The following is a 22677-nucleotide window of genomic DNA, read 5'->3' on the forward strand; positions in this document are numbered from 1 at the left end:
CAGTGATTAATGTGGTGCACTCCTCAATGCCATTGGAAGAATACCGGAACATATTCCAGTCTGTGCTAGCAATACAGTCCTGTAGCGTAGCATCCACGTCATCTGACCACTTCCGTATTGAGCGAGTCACTGGTACTTCCTGCTTTAGTTTTAGCTTGTAAGCAGGATTCAGGAGGATAGAATTATGGTCAGATTTGCCAAATGGAGGGTGGGGGAGAGCTTTGTATGCATCTCTGTATGTGTAGTAAAGGTGGTCTAGGATTTTGTTCCCCTGGTTGCACATGTGACATCCTGGTAAAAATTTGTTAAAACTGATTTAAGTTTGCCTGCATTCAAATCCCCGGCCACTAGGAGCGCTGCTTCTGGGTGAGCATTTTTTTTGTTTGCTTATGGCCTTATAGAGTTGGTTGAGTGGGGGGGTCTTAGTGCCAGCTTCGGTCTGTGGTGGTAAATAGACGGCTACGAATAATATAGTTAAACTCTCTTGGTAGATAGTGTGGTCTACAGCTTATCATAAGGTACTCTACCTCATGCAAGCAATACCTCGAGACTTCTTTAATATTAGACATCCCGCACCAGCTGTTATTGACAAAAAGACACACACTCCCACCCCTCGTCTTACCAGACGTAGCTTCTCTGTTCTGCCGGTGCTTTGAAAATCCCTCCACAGCTCTATATTATCCGTGTCTTTGTTCAGCCACGACTCGGTGAAGTAGAAGATGTTACAGTTCTTAATGTCCTTTGGTCGGATAATCGTAATCGTAGGTCATTTTCCAATTATTGCATGTTAGCAAGTAGAATTGATCACAGTGGGAATTTACTCACTCGCCTACGGATTCTCAAAAGGCAGCCCGATCTGCTTCCTCTTTTCCTCCGTCTTTTCTACATGCAAATGCCGGTGGATCTGGGCCTGTTCCCAGGAGAGCAGTATATTTTTCTCGTCTGACTCGTTAAAGGAAAAAGCTTCCTCCAGTTCGTGGTGAGTAATCCCAGTTCTGATGTCCAGAAGTTATTTTCGTCCGTAAGAGATGGTAGCAATAACATTACTACAAAATAAGTTTTAAAAAATAAGTTACAAACAACGCATAAAATCAAACGGAATGTAGTTAGTTTTTCATGGTTGTACGCAAAAAGAAGACGATCATGCATGTTGTTGATGTTAGTTCTGTGTGTGCAGTTAGGGCAAGGCATGCTGGTTTGTTTTGAGCTTCTTTGTTTTTGAGCCATGCTGCTTTGTTTAACCGACCTATCAAAGTATTTTGTAGCAAACAAGAACTACAATGAAATTACACTCTTAGAAAAAAAGGGTTCCAAAAGGGTTATTTGACAGTCCCCATTGGATAATCCTTATTGATTCTAGGTAGAACTCTTTTTGGTTCCCAGTAGAACCCTTTTGCGTTCCATGTAGAGTTCTTCAAAGGTTTATCCTATGGGGGGGACAGCTGGATAACCCTTTTAGGTTCTAGATAGCACCTTTTTTTTCTAAATGGTTATTTTTCTAAGAATGTGGTTTGTCTTCTTTTTGGCAGTGTTTGCGTACAATTCTGAGACATGCGCCAGTAACAGGCAGAAGTGCTCGTCCTTCGCTGACTGTAAGGACTACACCAATGGCTACTGCTGCCAATGTAGGCCTGGTTTCTATGGCAATGGCAAGGATTGTGTGGCTGAAGGTAGGAGTAACCCCACACCCAAAGTACATACAGTATTTGCCGTAATAAGGGATAGGGATAGCCTGCTTCCTTCATTATAATGAAATATGTGATATAAAGTACAAGAATGATTCAATATTTTGTAAGAAATTGAAAACCTGATAATGCTTGACACACAGTCACACATCAGTTACATTTAAAGTTGCATGAATTCAAATCGAATGAAGTTAGTTTCCTCACATTCCACACGCAGGTAAGCCCCAGCGGATGAACGGCAAAGTGAATGGCCGGGTGTTTGTGGGCAACACGCCCTCGCCGCTGGAGCTCTCCAACAACGACCTGCACTCGTACGTGGTGGCCAACGATGGGCGCGCCTACGTGGCCATCAGTACCATCCCGGCCGGCCTGGGACCCTCCCTGCAGCCCCTGTCTTCCCTGGGAGGGGTCATCGGCTGGGCCTTCGCTCTGGAGCAGCCCGGCTATGAGAACGGCTTCAGCATCATCGGTAAGAGCTGTTTGACGATTATCTTGCACATTGTGTCAATCTTGCACATTGTTGTGTCATTAAGAGTTGTTTTAAGGTAAGAGCTGACATTTGGGTGAATCACAAAAGGGATTCCTCGCTTTCTTGATTCATAACAAATCAAGGAAAAACCGTTGAGAAAGTGCCATAGTGTCATTAAAAAGGCAGCAGGTGATTTGAATACATTAGGCTTTTCTCATGTGTGTTGGGTAGCATTTGGTTTAGCTTCTCCCTCCATTGTAGCAAAGGTACCTGGGGCTTGGGTCTTTGTTGTGGTCTAATGAGATGTCCTTCAAAGACAGGTGTGAATGACCGCTGTGGAATTGATGATTAGGTCAACATTTATTCAAGTTAAGCTTGATTTATTTGCTCTCTTTGAATGACAGATTTTTTTAATAGTCAGAGGCTACGTCCAAAATCTGCCTTACTTACCTAAATGGCATACTGTGTACTAATAGTACTACATACTGTTAAGAATGTACTGTTTAGTAAAAACAAATGCAGTAAAGTAGCATACTAGGCTCATCCATACTGAGAATGTGTCATCTAATGCACAATTGCGTTGATTCCCGCCATTCGCTCATTTTGGTAGAGCGTGTCCCCTCGGCTGATTATCAGCTGTTGTCAAACACACGTTGGTCTCGAAAGACGATTCTATTCCTCAATGGTATGCAGCGAATTCTACTAGATTAAAAGCTGAAATGAGTATGACATCCTGGCATTTTAAAGCATACAACATTTTGGACATTTCACATATGTATTATAAATCTCTTTTTTTTGCATACCCAAAATGGCCTTCTATTTAGAATGCAAGTAAGGATATTCGGACACTGCCAATCTCTTAGCTCAGGGAAAGTAGATTCTCTACTGGCCTTTTGAGTGGTATACGTGGACGTTTGAGTGAATTGTGCCAAGTGATTAGGACTATCTTTCCCTTTTTGAAACGTTCCTCAACATGTTGAACTCCGCTTTAATCTTCCACTAGGACAATATTTGTAGGTAGAACAATGATGGGGAAAATTATGGGGAATTTGTTCTGTGTTCCCATTTTTGCTTCATCTTTTTATGCTTTTCGGCCTCAAAATGTTGCTCAAGCTCATTGCTTACAGCTGGCTTCACTTCTTTCAAAATATTCCCCTTTAATGTGTAATGTTGTTGGCTCCAGGGAGAACTAAAAGTGGGGGGATACACTCAAGGGTATGGGTGGGGATGCAGAATGAACTTGCCCCTAAATGCTGATCTTAGGTAAGGCTAGGTTTTGTGTTTCATCACATAATGGTTGAGGTTAGCTTTTGGGCAAGGCAAGATGATCCTAGATTTGTGCTCAGGAGCTGAAGAGAACCTATGAGGTTTGGTTGTCCCCCTCCAGGTGGCGTGTTCTCCAGGCAGGCCGAGGTGACCTTCTTACCGGGCAACGAGAGGCTGACCATCAAGCAGGAGTTCAAGGGCATTGACGAGCACGACCACCTGGTGGTGAGCACCGAGCTGGAGGGCCGTCTCCCTGAGGTCCCACGCGGCTCCACTGTCCAGATCGACCCCTACAAGGAGATCTACCAGTATGGCAGCAACCGTAAGTCACGACCACACCAATATAACTTGGAATGCAGACTTGGGGTCAATTGAGTCAATTCAGGAAGTAAACTAAAATTATTTTGATCTCCTGAATTTAAATGGAATTGACGCCAACCTTGGAACTCGACACTATCACAGTTTGTAGTACATCTAATCACATAAGAAAGGTCAGCATTAATCCCAATGTTGTTATTAATCAAAGTGCTCTTACGTGCAACCAGATAGTAGTCTTTCCTATTCTTTTCATGAAACACATTGTCTTAGAAACACTTTTGGCAGCAATTACAGCTGTGAATCTTCTTGGATAACTTCTCTAAGAACTCGGCACACCTGGATTGTGTAATATTTTACCATTATTATTAAAACAATTATTCAAGCTCTATCAAGGTGTTAGGGATCATGGCTAGACAGAAATATTTAAGTCTTGCCATAGATTGTGAAGCAAATTTAAGTCAAACTGTAACTTGGTAAGCAACTCCAGTGTAGATTTTGCCTTGTGTTTTAGGTTGTTGTCCTGCTGAAAGGTGAATTCCTCTCCCAGTGTTCCTCTCCCAAGCAGAAGGAACCAGGTTTTCCTCTAGGATTTTGCGTCTGATTAGCTCCATCCCGTTTCTATTTATCCTGAAAACTCCCCAGTCTTTGCCTCAAGGATACCCATACCATGATGCAGCCACCACTATGCTTGACAATAAGGAGGCAATTACTCAGTGATGTGTTGTTGGATTAGCCCCAAATATAAGACTTTCCGTTTAGGCCAAAAAGTATATTCCTATGCATGCTTTTATTGCAGTAGTATTTTATTGCCTGGTTGCATACAGGATACATGTTTTGGACTATTCTGTATAAATTCTGCACATTTTTATTCTTAATTTAGGTCATTATTGTGGAGTCACTACAATGTTGTTGCTCCATCCTCAGTTTTCTCCAATCACAGCCATTTAAAATCACAAATGACCTCATGGTGAAATCCCTGCGTATTTTCCTTCCAGTCCTGCAGCTCAGTTCAGAAGGACGACTGTATCGTTGATGTGTATGGGTGGTTCAGTACATCATCCACAGCATGCTTATTACTAGACCATGCTTAAAGCGATATTCAATGTCTGACTTGTTATTGTTACCCATCTACCAACACTGCCCTTCTTTATAAAGTCTTATAGAAGCTCTCTGGTCTTTGTAGTTGAATCTGTGCTTGAAATTCAGCACTTGACTGAGGGACCTTAAGCATATTGTATGTAGAGGAAGGGGTAGTCCTAAAATATGAATGTCAACCCGTATTATTTCATACAATGTGATTTGTTAAGCCAAATTTGACTCCTGAACTAATTTAGGCTTGGCTAAACAAAAGAGGTGAATTCTTATGCAACAACTATATTCTAGTTCTCGTATTAATTGGAAAAAATGTGTCACATTTTCTTTTCACTTTGACATTATGGACTATTTTGTCTAGATCAATGACAAAAATTCTAAATGAAATCTATTTAAATCAATTCTAAATCAAATCAAAATCAAATCCCACTTTGTAACGCAACAAAATGTGAAAAAAAAAGCCAAGGGTGGTGAATGCTTATGATACCAACTGTATATGGATGTTCAATGTAGTAACACTCCATTTTCCCTATTCTCTTCAGTGATCACCTCCTCCTCCAACCGCGACTACACTGTGAGCCTACCGGATGGCAGTGTCCAGACCAAGGCCTACCAGTGGCGTCAGACCATCACCTACCAGAGCTGTCCAAATGACGAGGAGGTCAGGGCCGTGCAGTCTACCCAGCAGCTCAGCGTCGACCAGATCTTCGTCATGTACGACTCGGGCAACCAGCTGATCCGCTACGCTATGAGCAACAAGATCGGCTCCATCCACAGTGAGTAGAACTCCTTGTGTTACTGCTAATCTTTGTTCATGTTCTCCTATAATGTTATGCTAAACTTGTGCTTATGTTCTGCTAGTTGTGTTCACGTTCTTCTAATGTTTCGCAAATGTTCTGCTAGTTGTGTTAACCCTCTGTTAATATTCTGCTAATGTTCTGGTAACCCACTGCTAAGAGGATTGGGCCCATCCTCAGTGAGTATAGCCTATCATGTAGATACTGATCATCTTCAGCTTTAGTTGTGCTAATGTTCTGCTACCTTTCTGCTAACTTTCCCGCTACATAAATCATCAAGGAACTCACCAGGTACAACCCTAAATCCGTAAACATGGGCACCCTCATAGATATTATCCTGACCAACTTGCCCTCCAAATACATCTCTGCTGCTTTCAATCAGGATCTCAGCGAGCACTGCCTCATTGCCTGCATCCGCTATGGGTCCGCGGTCATACGACCACCCCCGATCACCTTCAAACGCTCCCTAAAACACTTCTGCGAGCAGGCCTTTCTAATTGACCTGGCCCGGGTATCCTGGAAGGATATTGACCTCATCCCGTCAGTTGAGGATGCCTGGTCGTTCTTTAAAAGTATTTTCCTCGCCATCTTAAATAAGCATAAGCATAACTAAGAACAGATATAGCCCTTGGTTCACTCCAGACCTGACTGCCCTTAACCAGCACAAAAAAACATCCTGTGGCGGACTGCAATAGCATCGAATAGTCCCCACGATATGCAACTGTCCAGGGAAGTCAGGAACCAATACACGCAGTCAGTCAGGAAAGCAAAGGCTAGCTTTTTCAAACAGAAATTTGCATCCTGTAGCTCTAACTCCAAAAACTTTTGGGACACTGTAAAGTCCATGGCGAACAAGAGCACCTCCTCCCAGCTGCCCATTGCACGGAGGCTAGATAACATGGTCACCACCGATAAATCCATGATAATCAAACATTTCAATAAGCATTTCTCTACGGCTGGCCATGCTTTCCTCCTGGCTACCCCGGCCAACAGCCGGGGTAGCCAAGCAGATGGGTTCATAGCCTAACCCCTGCACCCTGACTGACTGCATGCTTTGTTTGTGGTTTCCCATATTATGTCTATCTCTAATAAGCTACCCAGGAAAGGGCAATAAATAGTCCATATTACTACTACATGCAGCCTAAGAAATAAGATTCATGAAATCAATAACTTGCTAATCTCAGGTAGCATTCATGCACTACATGACCAAAAGTATCTGGACACCTGCTCGTCGAACATCCCATTCCAAAATCATGGGCATTAATATGGAGTTGGTACCCGCTTTGCTGTTTTAGCAGCCTCCACTGTTCTGGGAAGGCTTTCCACTAAATGTTGGAACATTGGTGCAGGGACTTGCTTCCATTCAGCCACAAGAGCATTAGTTAGGTCGGACTCTGATGTTGGCCGATTAGGTCTGGTTCACAGTTGGCGTTCCAATTCATCCCAAATTGGGTTGATGTCAGGGCTTTGTGCAGGCCAGTCAAGTTATTCCACACCGATCTCGACAAACCATTTCTGTATGGACCTCGCTTTGTCCACAAGGGCATTGTCATGCTGAAACAGGAAAAGGCCTTACCTAAACTGTTGCCATAAAGTTGGAAGCACATAATCGTCTAGAAGGTCATTGTGTGCTGTAGCATTAATATTTCACTTCACTGGAACTAAGGGGCCTAGCCCAAACCATGAAAAACAGCCCCAGACCATTATTCCTCCTCCAGCAAACTTTAAAGTTTCCACTATGTATTCAGGCAGGTAGCGTTCTCCTTCTCCTGACATCCGCCAACTACAGATTTGTCCGTCGGACTACCAGATGGTGAAGTATGACTAATCACTCCAGAGAACGCATTTCCACTGCTCCAGAGTCCAATGGCGCCGAGCTTTACACCACTCAAGCCGACGCTTGGATTTGCGCATGGTGATCTTAGGCTTGTTTGCGGCTGTTCGGCCATGGCAACCCATTTCATGAAGCTCCCGACAAACAGTTATTGTGCTGACGTTGCTTCCAGAGGCAGTTTGGAACTTGGTAGTGAGTGTTGCAACCGAGTACAGACAATTTTTATGCATTGCACACTTCAGCACTTGGCAGTCCCATTCTGTGAGCTTGCGTGGCTTACCACTTCACAACTGAGCCGTTGTTGCTTCTAGACGTTTCCACTTCACAATAACAGCACTTACAGTTGACCGGGGCAGCTCTAGCAGGGCAGAAATTTGATGAACAAGGTGGTATCCTTTGACTGTGTCATGATCGTCGTAATGATGAGACCAAGGCGCAGCGTGAGTAGAGTTCCACATATTTAATATAGAGAAAATCATAAACAAACAACAACAAAAAGCACAAACGAAATGTGCCGCTACTGATGTGCACTAAGGCAACTAACTATACGTAGACAAGATCCCACAACACAAATGAGGAAAATGACTACCTAAATATGATCCCAAATCACAGACAACGATAAACAGCTGTCTCTGATTGGGAACCATATCAGGCCAACATAGACATACAAAAACCCTAGACATACAACACCCCTAGACATACAAAACTGGGACTGGGAACTGTCGCTGGAAGTTCTGGACTGGGAACTGTCGCCGGAAGTTCTGGACTGGGAACTGTCGCAGGAAGCTCTGGACTGGGAACTGTCGCCGGAAGTTCTGGACTGGGAACTGTTGCCGGAAGCTCTGGACTGTGGAGGCGTACAATACCCAATAATGACAAAGTGAAAACAAGTTTAGAAATGTTTGTAAATGTATTAAAACAAAAAAACTGAAAAACTTTATTTTCATAAGTATTCAGACCCTTTGCTATGAGACTCAAAACTAAGCTCAGGTGCATTATGTTTCCATTGATTATCCTTGAGATTGGATATGATTTGGAATGGCACACAACTGTCTATATAAGATTCCACAGTTGACAGTACATGTCAGGGCAAAAACCAAGCCATGAGGTCGAAGGAATTGTCCGTAGAGCTCCAAGACAGGATTGTGTTCAGGCACAGATCTGGGGAAGGGTAGCAAAACATTTCTGCAGCATTGAAGTTCCCCAAGAACACAGTGGCCTCCATCATTCTTAAATGGAAGAAGCCTGGAACCACCAAAATTCTTCCTAGACCTGGTCGCCCGGCCAAACTGAGCAATCGGGGGAGAAGGACCTTGGTCAGGGAGGTGACCAAGAACCCGAAGGAGAAGGGGAGAAGGGCCTTGGTCAGGGAGGTGACCAAGAACCTAAAGGAGCTCTGTCAGAGCTCCAGAGTTCCTCTGTGGAGATGGGAGAACCTACCAGAAGGACAACCATCTCTGCAGCACTCCACCAATCAAGCCTTTATGGTAGATTGGGCAGATGGAAGCCACTTCTTAGTAAATGGCCCGCTTGGAGTTTGCCAAAAGGCACCTAAAGGACTCTCAGACCTTGAGAAACAAAATTCTCTGGTCTGATGAAACCAAGATTGAATTATTTGGCCTGAATGCCAAGCATCACGCCTGGAGGAAACCTGGCACCATCCCTACGGTGAAGCACTGTGGTGACAACTAGTCAGGATCGAGGGAAAGATGAACGGATCAAAGTACAGAGAGATCCTTGATTACAACCTGCTCCAAGCACTCAGGACCTCAGACGGGGACAAATGTTCACCTCCCAACAGGACAACGATCCTAAGCACACAGCTAAGACAATGCAGGAGAGGCTTCATGACAAGTCTCTGAATGTCTTTGAGTGGCCCAGCCAGAGTCCGGACTTGAACCTGATCAAATATCTCTGGAGACCTGAAAATAGCATGGCAGAAAATCCCCAAATATAGGTGTGCCAAAATTGTAGCGCCATACCCAAGAAGACTCAAGGCTGCCAAAGGTGCTTCAACAAAGTACTGAGTAAAGGGTCTGAATACTTATGTAAATGTAATATTTCATTTTTATTAATACATTTGCAAACAAATCTATCAACATGTTTTTGCTTCGTCATTATGTTGTATTGTGTGTAGATTGATGAGGGATTTTTACGAGGGGTAACGTAACAAAATGTGGAAAAAGTCCAGGTGTCTGAATACTTTCCGAATGCACTGTATGTTCAGAGCCAAATTCCAATGAAGCTCAGAGAGGATGTCTTGCCTAAAGTTGTTAAAGTATCGTGGTTGCAGTTTCACCCGCCTCATCTAGAGCCTCTTCTTTTGGGGTGCTGCTATTGGCCACCAAGTGCTAACATTATCCGGATAATATGTGTGCAATGCTTGATAGCGTATATGATGTTAACTATTTTCCGGGTGACCTAAAAAAAATATGTGGGTTTTCATCAAGTTGTCCACTCAAGAAGAAACTGCTTACTGTAACCAATGCCTGTAATCTGCTTCAGGTTATTAAGCAAGCTATCACAGGGTGTTTACAAACCGTGCAGAAACTACTATATATCATCCACGTGTGTATTGATCATTTCTTTGTAATGCTGCAGAACTTTGTGCTCAAGGTGCATCCACACCCATTGGATGTAGTGACCACGATAAAATAGCTGTATCCAGAAAAGCCAAGGTTCCAAAGGCGGGGCCTAAAATAGTGTTTAAGAGATCATATAACGTGTTTGTAGTGATTCCTATGCTGAAGATGTAAAGAAGATTGATTGGTCAAATGTGTGTAATGGGGAGCGTATGAAAGTGTATTCTTATTTTGTGACTGGTGGATGCTGCTGTGTGTGAGTGTGGTGTGGGGTATGACAATGGAAATGCAAAAAACCTTCCTTCACTGGAAGAATTGTAGCCTTTCCATTGTCGGTTTTTCGTTGCACTTGCATTCAGTAGCATCTATGAATCGCATTATTATTATGACACGTATTGACGTCAAATGGGAAAACCAAAGACACCCGTGGTTCCTAATGATTCTTGCTGGTGTTTACAGGACAGCTGGTTCTAAGAGATTAGGATCAGGACCTGCGATTGTAACAGTATACATTTTCCTAACATATTCTTCTGACTCTACTCATACGTGTGTCTTCTTTAGACATCTGGGGGGTTGTTACCACTAATTTGTTGTCTCAATGGACCATCGTATTACATACATTTCTCTTCAAGAACATTTGAATTCCTGACTATACACAGTATGGAATGTCGAGCCAAAATAATAGTAATTATCTGTTGAGTAACATTATCTGTAGGTAAACCAAAACCTTGTGTTGTTGTATTTCCTCAGCTGGCCTTTCAAAGACACCCAAATCCTTGACAGGGTAAAGGTTAACGGCTAAGGTAAACAAGGGGCCGTGCTTCAGTTCACACAAGGTTATTTACTGCAGGTAGGAGGTGTAAGAAGAAGGGAGAGAGTGGGGGAGGGCAAGAGGAAGGCACCGGGAGAGGGGTAAAGGTACATAGGGGATGGCCGGGGGTGGCGGTCTGGGTGCCAGCGGTAGGTTATGCAAGCAAACTTGACTCAGCTGGAGTTTATTGGCAAAAGTGTAACATCTGTGCCGAGTTTCCTGTGAGGATGCAATGGAGACTGGAGGAGCAGGGACTTCAAACGTGCCACCCCCCCCACCTAATAAGCAGCTGTCTGATAAGCCGTCTGCATGTCCCTTCTAATAGCCAGGAGAGGTGTCTTACATGCCTGTGTCTACAAAACTGAGACATTGTGTGTGTGTGTTTGTGTGTGTGATGTCACAACATCTTGTCCAGATATCCCACAGCGTAAGCCATTTCCAACAATAACTAACGTGAGGGTTACTGGGAATCGATTCATTTCAGGTTGTAGTACTATACTGTGGCTTTTCAGACTGAAGTATCCAAAGACTGAAGTAACTCCAAAGTAGAACTCCCCTGATGCCTTGTTTTACAAAATCCATCATCTGAAAAACAGCCACACAAAAGCCTTACTGAAGGACGACATGTAGCCTATAACTGAATTGCTGTTTGTCCAACCAATTGGTCCCTACCATGTTTACTGCAACTTTTTCACTTAAATTCTAGCTATAACATCAGAACTAACCCTGAACTAGGCATTGATGGCATCACCCACTAACACGGATCCCATTGCTGCCCATCAAGAGAATGGACGTTTGTTTTGATTGTCAGGTGGCCCACCAGAGCAGAACCCATGTTTCACCGGCAGACACGGCTGCGACACCAACGCTGCCTGCAGACCCGGAGAAGGCGTCCAGTTCACCTGCGAGTGTTCCACTGGTTTCACTGGGGACGGACGTCAATGCTATGGTAGGGGCCCTGCACACTATACATATCAGCTTGAACCTACACCAGCTGATGCATAAGGGACATGGGGAATAGTCTATTGAAGTTTGGGTTATACTTTATTTTACATATTTACCTGGAAATTCATTAAAGAATGCATGGTAATAACTTTATTACTTTATTATCTAATAAACATATCGGTTTCATGGGGATTCTTTGAAATAAAGACTACTTAGCACCATTTAGTGGTGACCAATTTCCTTAAACAATTTCAGTAGCAGAGCATACCAATTGTAGCAATTTTTAAAATAAATACTAGCTGTAATAGGACTGAAAGTGAAGTTTCCCTAGACATTGATTTTCGGTCAGTTTAGCAATTTCCCCACTAAGGATTGGGCGAGCTGATCCTAGATCTGTACATGTGGTGTGAAAACAGCACATTACCTTTCATGACTGATCTTCATAAATCAGATAATATTGGTAAGATGGCATCTTCATAGTAGTGGTGATGATATTACATTTGGCTTATTTTGCACCTTCTAAGAACTCATAGACGCTTTACATCAGTAAAGGGCAAGACCGCCCAAAGAGAGAAACAAGTATTACAGGACTGAGACAGACTGTAGCATAGGAAAACAAGCAATGTCATCAGAAATGCCCCACTAATAATTCATATTATTAATATACTGCAATGTACAGTATATTATTACATATACTACAAATGATCACATGAAATAATTTATTCCAAATATGCAATGAAATAATGTCATTATCATTATGGCTGTTGATATGACTTGAACGTTAATCTGGTGCAACAGAATTGCCCTTTTGGGACAAATAAAGTTGTTTTGAATTGAGTTAAGTTGAATTGAATTGACTGTGCTCTTTTTGTAGACATTGACGAGTGCAGAGAGACACCCGAGATCTGTGATTCTCACGCCGTATGCAACAACCAACCGGGAACATTCCGCTGCGAGTGTGTGGACGGTTTCCAGTTCGCCAGCGATGGCAAGACCTGCGTCGGTATGTAGTGCTGAAAAAGCGTGTTCGCAGCTGTGTTGTTCTTGGTTTGGATGACCCCCAATATAACTCTGTTGCTTAACTTAATACACACTCTAAATACAGTAACCTTTTACAGATTGTTTCATATCATCTATATATTAATCTTAAACTCAAATTTAAGAGCGTTTCTATGCTATTTCAGTCTATTAATCTGTTTTTTTCTTTAGTCTATCAAACCGTCTACTGAGAAATTTCTCACATTTGTTACTCCTTTTTATAATTTTAGTTTAATCAAACAAAGGATTCAGGTTATTTCTGTCACCACCAAGTCTAAAATCTGCCTCTCCCTTTCCCCCCTATCCTTTGTAGAAGTGGACCGTCCAATAGACCACTGCCAGAGGGGTACCAATAACTGCGACATCCCAGAGAGGGCACGTTGTAGCTACACGGGGGCGTCTGCCTATATCTGCTCCTGTCTGTCCGGATTCGTGGGTGATGGTTATACTTGCCGGGGTAGGGTGACACTTTAAATCAAATCAAATTTATGTATATAGCCCTTCTTACATCAGCTGATATATCAAAGTGCTGTACAGAAACCCAGCCTAAAACCCCAAACAGTAAGCAATGCAGGTGTAGAAGCACAGTGTGTGTGTGTGTGTGTGTGTGTGTGTGTGTGTGTGTGTGTGTGTGTTGGTGTGTGTGTTGGTGTGTGTGTGTGTGTTGGTGTGTGTGTTGGTGTGTGTGTGTGTGTGTTCTTTGACTATTCTTGTGGGAACCAGAAGTCCAAAACAAAACTTACTGGGGATTTTGTTGGTCCCCACAAGGTCAAATGCTATTTCTAGGCGGTTTAGTGTTAAGGTTAGAATTAGTGTTGGGTTTAGAATTAGGGTTAGGCGTTAGAGTTAGGTTTACATGCTGACCAAACCACTCGCGCGCGTGTTGATTTTGTACCCCCACACCAGACACGATCAGGACACGCAGGTTGAAATATAAAAACAAACTCTAAACTAATTATATTAATTTGGGGACAGGTCGAAAAGCATTAAACGTTTATGGCAATTTAGCTAGCTTGCTGTTGCTAGCTCATTTGTCCTGGGATATAAACATTGGGTTGTTATTTTACCTGAAATGCTCAACTCCGACAATTAATCCACAGATAAAACGGTAAACCAAATTAGTTTCTCGTCATCTCTCCTCTTTTCTTCAGGCTTCTTCTTCTTATTTTGGACTTAATATGGCGGTTGGCAACCAACTTCACAGTATTACTACAACCTTCCGGAGTGTGGACCTCAATTCATCTTTCAATCACCCATGTGGGTATACAGTATGCTCCTAAAAACCTATCAGGAGATGGGAGAGGCCAACTTGCTGCGTGATGATCGTCACAGATAGAACTGATTTCTATTGTAGCGCATGGCCACACAGACGCTCGCTGACACCCGCGAGCAGTGTGGGTGCAATGGTTGAATAACATGCATATGTACATTTATTTTTCAACGTGTCTGGTCTGGTCAGCATGTTAGGGTTAGGGGTTAAGGAAAATAAGATTTTGAATGGGACTGAATTGTGTGTCCCCACAAGGTTAGTTGTACAAATGTGTGTGCAGTGTGTGCGTGCTGTGTGTGTGTGTGTGCGTGCGTGTGCCTGGTGTTCTCTGAGGTTGAAGCACTTTTTAAAATCTTTACTAATGAAATGACTTAAATGATCTGAACTCACTCACAGCAACAATATTTATTTGTCATCAGGTGATATGTCTAGACTTTTTTTTACATGTTTTATTTATTTGTTATAATTCTTTTAGGGGGTAAATAATATTGCAGATTGTAGCTTCCGTCAACGTTATTGTCTGCTTCATTTCCAATTTTTTTGTAAATATATGTACAGTTAAAGTCGGAAGTTTACATACACCTTAGCCAAATACATTTAAACTCAGTTTTTCACAATTCCTGACATTTAATCAGAGTAAAAATTCCCTGTTTTTGGTCAGTTAGGATCACCACTTTATTTTAAGAATGTGAAATGTCAGAATAATAGTTGAAATAATTATTTCTTTCAGCTTTTATTTCTTTCATCACATTCCCAGTGGGTCCGAAGTTTACATACACTCAATTAGTATTTGGTAGCATTGCCATTAAATTGTTTAACATGGATGAAACGTTTCGGGTACCCTTCCACAAACTTCCCAGAATAAGTTGGGTGAATTTTGACCTATTCCTCCTGACAGAGCTGGTGTAACTGAGTCAGGTTTGTCGACCTCCTTGCTCGCACAAGCTTTTTCACGTCTGCCCACAAATTGTCTATGGGATTGAGGTCAGGGCTTTGTGATGGCCACTCCAATACCTTGACATTGTTGTCCTTAAGCCATTTTGCCACAACTTTGGACGTATGCTTGGGGTCATTGTCCATTTGAAAACCCATTTGTGACCAAGATTTAACTTCCTAACTAATGTCTTGAGATGTTGCTTCAATATATCCACGTATTTTTCCTCCTCATGATGTCAACTATTTTGTGAAATGCACCAGTCCCTCCTGCAGCAAAGCACCCCCACACCATGATGCTGCCACCCCCGTGCTTCACGGTTGGGATGGTGTTCTTCGGCTTGCAAGCCTCCCCCTTTTTCCTCCAAACATAACGATGGTCATTATGGCCAAACAGTTCTTTTTTTGTTTCATCAGACCAGAGGACATTTCTCCAAAAAGTATGATCTTTGTCCCCATGTGCAGTTGCAAACCGTAGTCTGGCTTTTTTATGGCAGTTTTGGAGCAGTGGCTTCTTCCTTGCTGAGCGGCCTTTCAGGTTATGTCGATATAGGACTCGTTTTACTGTGGATATAGATACTTTTGTACCTGTTTCCTCCAGCATCTTCACAAGGTCCTTTTGCTGTTATTCTGGGATTGATTTGCACTTTTCGCACCAAAGTACGTTCATCTCTAGGAGACGGACATTGTCTCCTTCCTGAGCGGTATGACGGCTTCGTGGTCCCATGGAACGTGGTAACCTCAGGCGTTTGGAAATTGCTCTCAAGGATGAACCAGACTTGTGGAGGTCTACAGTTTTTTTCTGAGGTCTTGGCTGATTTCTTTTGATTTTCCCATGATGTCAAGCAAAGAGGAACTGAGTTTGAAAGGAGGCCTTGAAATACATCCACAGGTACACCTCCAATTGACTCAAATGATGTCAATTAGCTCAAATTATGTCAATTAGCTTTCAGAAGCTTCTAAAGCTATGTCTTCATTTTCGGGAATTTTCCAAGCTGTTTAAAGGCACAGTCAACTTAGTGCATGTAAACTTCTGACCCACTGGAATTGTGAAACAGTGAATATAAGTGAAATAATCTGTCTGTAAATAATTGTTGGAAAAATTACTTGTGTCATGCATAAAGTAGTCCTAACCGTCCTAACCGACTTGCCAAACTATAGTTTGTTAACAAGAAATGTGTGGAGTGGTTGAAAAACAAGTTTTCATGACTCCAACCTAAGTGTATGTAAACTTCCAACTTCAACTGTATTTATACACATACATATAAATATACATATATCTACACATACATATGCATACATACATATACAGTACCATGCATTGTTTTTCTTTATTTTTTCTATCTTCTATATTGTAGAATAATAGTGAAGACATCAGAAATATGAAATAACACAAATGGAATCGTGTAGTAACCAAAAAAGTGTTAAACAAATCAAAATACATTTTATATTTAAGATTCTTCAAAGTAGCCACCTTTTGCCTTGATGACACTTTTGCACACTTTTGACATTCTCTCAACCAGCTTCATGAGATTGTCACCTGGAATGCATTTAAATTAACAGGTGTGCCTTGTTAAAAGTTAATTTGTGGAATTTCTTTCCTTCTTAATGCGTTTGAGCCAATCAATTGTGTTGTGACAAGGTCAGGTTGGTATTCAGAAGATAGCTCTATTTGGTAAAAGACTAAGTTCATATTATGGCAAGAACAGCACAAATAAGCAAAGAGAAATGACTGCCCATCATTACTTTAAGACATGAAGGTTAGTCAATGAGGACCGCCACAGGAAAGGAAGACCCAGAGTTACCTATGCTGCAGGGGATAAGTTCATTAGAGTTACCAGCCTCAGAAATTGCATCCCAAATAAACGCTTCACAGAGTTCAAGTAACAGACACATCTCAGCATCAACTGTTAAGAGGTGACTGCGTGAATCAGGCCTTCATGATCGAATTGCTATAAAGAAACCACTACCAAAGGTCACCAATAAGAAGAAGAAACCACTAGACCGGTGGAAATCTGTCCTTTGGTCTGATAAGTCCAAATTTGGGATATTTGGTTCCAACCGCTTTGTCTTTGTGAGACGCAGAGTAGGTGAAAGGATGATCTCCGCATGTGTGGTTCCCACCATGAAGCATGGAGGAGGAGGTGTGATGGTGTGGGGGTGCTTTGCTGGTAACAATGTTGGTGATGTATTTAGAATTCAAGGCACACATAACCAGCATGGCTACCACAGCATTCTGTAGCAAAGCTAGTTGAGAGAATGCCAAGAGTGTGCAAAGCTGTCATCAAGGCAAATGTTACCCCACTCTTCCACCAAGGCACCTGCAAGTTCCTGGACATTTCTGGGGGGAATGGCCCTAGCCCTCACCCTCCGATCCAACAGGTCCCAGACATGCTCAATGGGATTGAGATTCGGGCTCTTCACTGGCCATGGCAGAACACTGACAATCCTGTCTTGCAGGAAATCACGCACAGAACAAGCAGTATGGCTGGTGGCATTGTCATGCTGGAGGGTCATGTCAGGATGAGCCTGCAGGAAGGGTACCACATGAGGGAGGAGGATGTCTTCCCTGTAATGCACAATGTTGAGATTGCCTGCAATGACAACAAGCTCAGTCCAATGATGCTGTGACACACCGCCCCAGACCGTGACGGACCATCCACCTCCAAATCGATCCCGCTTCAGAGTACAGGCCTCGGTGTAACGCTAATTCAGTCCAGCCTCTCTCATCCTATTGCGGACAGTCTGAGCACTGATAGAGTGTGCGTTCCTGGTGTAACTCGGGCAGTTGTTGTTGCCATCCTGTACCTGTCCCGCAGGTGTGATGTTCAGATGTACCGATCCTGTGCAAGTGCTGTTACACGTGGTCTGCCACTGCGAGGACGATCAGCTGTCCATCCTGTCTCCCTGTAGCGCTGTCTTAGGCATCTCACAGTACGGACATTGTAATTTATTACCCTGGCCACATCTGTAATCCTCATGCCTCCTTGCAGCATGTCTAAGGCACGTTCAGGTGTAGAAGCACGGTGGCTAGGCGTCTTTCTTTTGGTGTTTTTCAGTCAGTATAAAGGCCTCTTTAGTGTCCTAATTTTTCATAACTGTGATCTTAATTGCCTACCGTCTGTAAGCTGTTCCACAGGTGCATGTTCATTAATTGTTTATGGTTCATTGAACAAGCATGGGAAACAGTGTTTAGAACACTATGTCAGTGTTCTGGCACAACCAGAAGAGGACTGGCCACCCCTCATAGCCTGGTTTCTTCCTAGGTTCTGGCCTTTCTAGGGAGTAATTCCTAGCCACCGTGCTTCTACACCTGCATTGCTTGCTGTTTGGGGTTTTATGCTGGGTTTCTGTACAGCACTTTGTGACATCAGCTGATGAAAGGAGGGCTTTCTAAATAAATTTGATTGATTGATTTAAACCCTTTAAAATGAATGATTTTTTTTAAATGAATGAATTTTTTTTATTTTTAGGAATTAGCTTTGAAAGTCACGGTCCTGAAAGGGACGTTTCTTTTTTTGCTGAGTTTAGTACGCTTATCATAATTTGGTTGTAATCCAGAGGTTAGAAAAAGTATCTAGAATCCTCTATGAGGCTGTGGAGTGATCCAAATTGTGGATTTAAAAGAAACCATGAATCATCAGCGTACAATGACACCTTTGTTTTTAAGCCCTGGATTTCTAACCCCTTGATATTATTGTTGGATCTGATTTTAACAGCTAACATTTCAATGGCAATAATAAATAGTTATGCCGATAGTAGACAACCTTATTCCTCTTGACAGTTTAAAACTTTTTGAGAAGTAGCCATTATTTACTATTTTACAGCTGGGGTTACTATACATAACCTTAATCCTGTTTCATAAGAGATTCTCCAAAATTGAAATATTTTAGGCATTTATATATAAACTCCAATCGTACTTTATCAAATGCCTTTTCAAAGTCAGCTATGAATACCAGGCCTGGTTTCCCAGATATTTCATAGTGTTCTATTGTTTCCAGTACTTGTCTTACATTATCTCCAATGTATCGTCCATGTAAAAAAAAAACTTTCTGATTAGGATTAATTATAATCCGACAATACCTTTTTAATTCTATGCGCTATGTATTTTGGCCAAGAATTTGCTTCACAACACTGAAGTGTAAGAGGCCTCCAATTTTTTAACTGGACTGGATCTTTATATTTACCACTTGGATCCTGTTTCAGTAATAATTATTCTTATTACTTCTTATTTAGTGTCTGATAATCTACCATTTATATAGGAGTGGTTAAAACATGCTAAAAACAGTCCTCTGAGTATATCAAAAAAGGTTTGGTATACCTCCACTGGAATGCCATCCAACCCTGGAGTTTTCCCGGACTAAAACACTTGAATCAAAAAGTTCTTCCTCTGTAATTTGGCCTTTACGTGAGTTTTTCTGTACAGCTGTTAATTTTACATTATATATTTTTTTAAATCATACAATTAACTTTGGTTAGTAGAGATGTAGGAGACTGAAACTAAAACATATGCTTAAAGTACTTTACTTCCTCTTTCAAAATATTGTTTGGTGAGTCGTGGGTGACTCGGTCATTTGTAGCAAGTTTCAGTAAATTATTTTTGGTAGCATTTCTATGTTGAAGATTTAAAAATAATTTGGTGAATTTTCCCCATATTCCATCCAGTTCGCTTTATTTTTTTAATAATATATTACACTAGATCTTTCTTGAATAAGTTCCTCCATTTATTTTTGTTTTTCCCAATAACTTATTATGAGCCTCCATGGTACAGTTTTTATTGCTATCTATCTGTACTGTTAGTCCTTCCATTTCCTTTGTTAATATGGACTCTTTTGACCTACATTTATTTTGTTATAGAGATGAGTACTGAATTGCATGGCCTCTATAGGCACATTTAAAAGTGTGCCACACAATAAGGGAATTAGCAGTACCTCCAGGTGAATTCTGAGGGTTTACATACACTTATGTTGGAGTCATTAAAACTCATTTTTCAACCACTCCACAAATTTCTTGTTAACAAACTATAGCTTTGGCAAGTCGGTTAGGACATCTACTTTGTGCATGACACAAGTCATTTTTCCAACAATTGTTTACAGACAGGTTATTTCACTTATAATTCACTGTATCACAATTCCAGTGGGTCAGAAGTTTACATACACTAAGTTGACTGTGCCTTTAAACAGCTTGGAAAATTCCAGAAAATTATGTCATGGCTTTAGAAGCTTCTGATAGTCTAATTGACATAATTTGAGTCAATTGGAGGTGTACCTGTGGATGTATTTCAAGTCCTACCTTGAAACCCAGTGCCTCTTTGCTTGACATCATGGGAAAATCTAAAGAAATCAGCCAAGACCTCCAAAAAATTGTAGACCTCCACAAGTCTGGTTCATCCTTGGGAGCAGTTTCCAAACACCTGAAGGTACCACATTCATCTGTACAAACAATAGTACGCATGTATTAGGAGGGAGACGCGTTCTGTCTCCTAGAGATGAACGTACTTTGGTGCAAAAAAGTGCAAATCAATCCCAGAACAACAGCAAAGGACCTTGTGAAGATGCTGGAGGAAACAGGTGCAAAAGTATCTATCCACAGTAAAACGAGTCCTATATCGACATAACCTGAAAGGCAAGGAAGAAGCCACTGCTCCAAAACCGCCATAAAAAGCCAGACTACGGTTTGCAACTGCACATGGGGACAAAGATCGTAGTTTTTGGAGAATTGTCCTCTGGTCTAATGAAACAGAAATAGAACTGTTTGGCCATAATGACCATCATTATGTTTGGAGGAAAAAGGGGGATGCTTGCAGGCCGAAGAACACCATCCCAACCGCGAAGCACGGGGGTGGCAGCATCATGTTGTGGGGGTGCTTTGCTGCAGAAGGGACTGGCGCATTTCACAAAATAGATGGCTCCATGAGGAAGGAAAATTATGTGGATATATTGAAGAAACATCTCAAGACATCAGTCAGGAAGTTAAAGCTTTCTCGCAAATGGGTCTTCCAAATGGACAATGACCCCAAGCATACTTCCAAAGTTGTGGCAAAATGGCTTAAGGACAACAAAGTCAAGGTATTGGAGTGGTCATCACAAAGCCCTGACCTCAATCCTATAGAAATGTGTGGGCTGAACTGAAAAAGCTTGTGCGAGCAAGGAGGCCTTTACAAACCTGACTCAGTTTAACCAGCTCTGTCAGATTCACCCAACTTATTGTAGGAAGCTTGTGGAAGGCTACCCGAAACATTTGACCCAAGTTAAACAATTTAAAGGCAACGCTACCAAATACTAATTGAGTGTATGTAAACTTTATTCATTGTTCTGTCCTAGTTAAAAACAAGTTATCATCCAATAGGGTTTGATAAAATTACCAATATCCTCGCTCATGTGTAAATTCTGTAAGTAATATACAGTATAAGTCAATTATTTGATGGTCCGACCGCATTCTGTCCCCTAACAACACATTTTAAACGTTTGGTGCCAGAGAGAATGACATAAGAATGTAGTCAAGACGACTAGCTTCATTGAGCCTCCGCCATGTATATATCACTAGGTCAGGACATTTAAGCCTCCATATATCCACGAGTTCCAATATTTCCATGACATTTGTGATTTCCTTATGTGCATGCAGGTGATAGTTTGTAGTGGGATTTCCTTTATGGTCCATAGAGGTATTTAAATCCGTATTATTATCTCTCGCCATAATAATAGTCTCATATTGCTTGTAGAGTTGATAAATCATTATATATATTTTCAAAGAAGCGTGGATCATCAATATTTGGACCATGTAGGTTAATGAGCCATATCTGTTTATGGTCAAATAACATATTTAAAATCATCCATCTATCTGTTTGGACAATTTACATATTCAGATCAAAATTACTGTAAATGAATTTCATCACCCCTTTTGAATTACTTTGCCCATGGGAGAAATACATTTCGCCCCCCCAGTCCTTTTTCCACACAACTTCATCTGAAATTGTTGAATGAGTTTCCTGTAAAAAATATACACTGCTCAAAAAAATAAAGGGAACATTAAAATAACACATCCTAGATCTGAATGAATGAAATAATCTTATTAAATACTTTTTTTCTTTCTTTACATAGTTGAATGTGCTGACAACAAAATCACACAAAAATTATCAATGGAAATCAAATTTATCAACCCATGGAGGTCTGGATTTGGAGTCACACTCAAAATTAAAGTGGAAAACTACACTACAGGCTGATCCAACTTTGATGTAATGTCCTTAAAACAAGTCAAAATGAGGCTCAGTAGTGTGTGTGGCCTCCACGTGCCTGTATGACCTCCCTACAACGCCTGGGCATGCTCCTGATGAGGTGGTGGATGGTCTCCTGAGGGATCTCCTCCCAGACCTGGACTAAAGCATCCACCAACTCCTGGACAGTCTGTGATGCAACGTGGCATTGGTGGATGGAGCGAGACATTTTATTTTACCTTTATTTAACCAGGCAAGTCAGTTAAGAACAAATTCTTATTTTCAATGACGGCCTGGGAACAGTGGGTTAACTGCCTGTTCGGGGGCAGAACGACAGATTTGTACCTTGTCAGCTCGGGGGTTGAACTTGCAACCTTCCAGTTGCTAGTCCAATGCTCTAACCACGAGACTACCCTGCCGCCCC

The 22677-nt window shown here is 41.8% G+C and overlaps 1 protein-coding gene across 1 annotated transcript in view; it reads left to right on the plus strand.

Moving 5' to 3' along the window:
- LOC110486033 (nidogen-1) overlaps positions 1–22677 on the plus strand; it is a 69974-nt gene that overhangs the window by 21218 nt on the left and 26079 nt on the right. Inside the window, exons 5-11 of the mRNA XM_021557343.3 lie at positions 1530–1670; positions 1903–2154; positions 3542–3742; positions 5373–5606; positions 11666–11803; positions 12674–12802; positions 13151–13294. Of these exons, the coding sequence (XP_021413018.3) occupies positions 1530–1670; positions 1903–2154; positions 3542–3742; positions 5373–5606; positions 11666–11803; positions 12674–12802; positions 13151–13294 (1239 nt within the window). The remainder of the gene's footprint in view (positions 1–1529; positions 1671–1902; positions 2155–3541; positions 3743–5372; positions 5607–11665; positions 11804–12673; positions 12803–13150; positions 13295–22677) is intronic.

Source organism: Oncorhynchus mykiss, chromosome 13 (assembly GCF_057628025.1).
Source record: "Oncorhynchus mykiss isolate SJ-2025 chromosome 13, ASM5762802v1, whole genome shotgun sequence".
Lineage (NCBI taxonomy): Eukaryota > Metazoa > Chordata > Actinopteri > Salmoniformes > Salmonidae > Oncorhynchus > Oncorhynchus mykiss.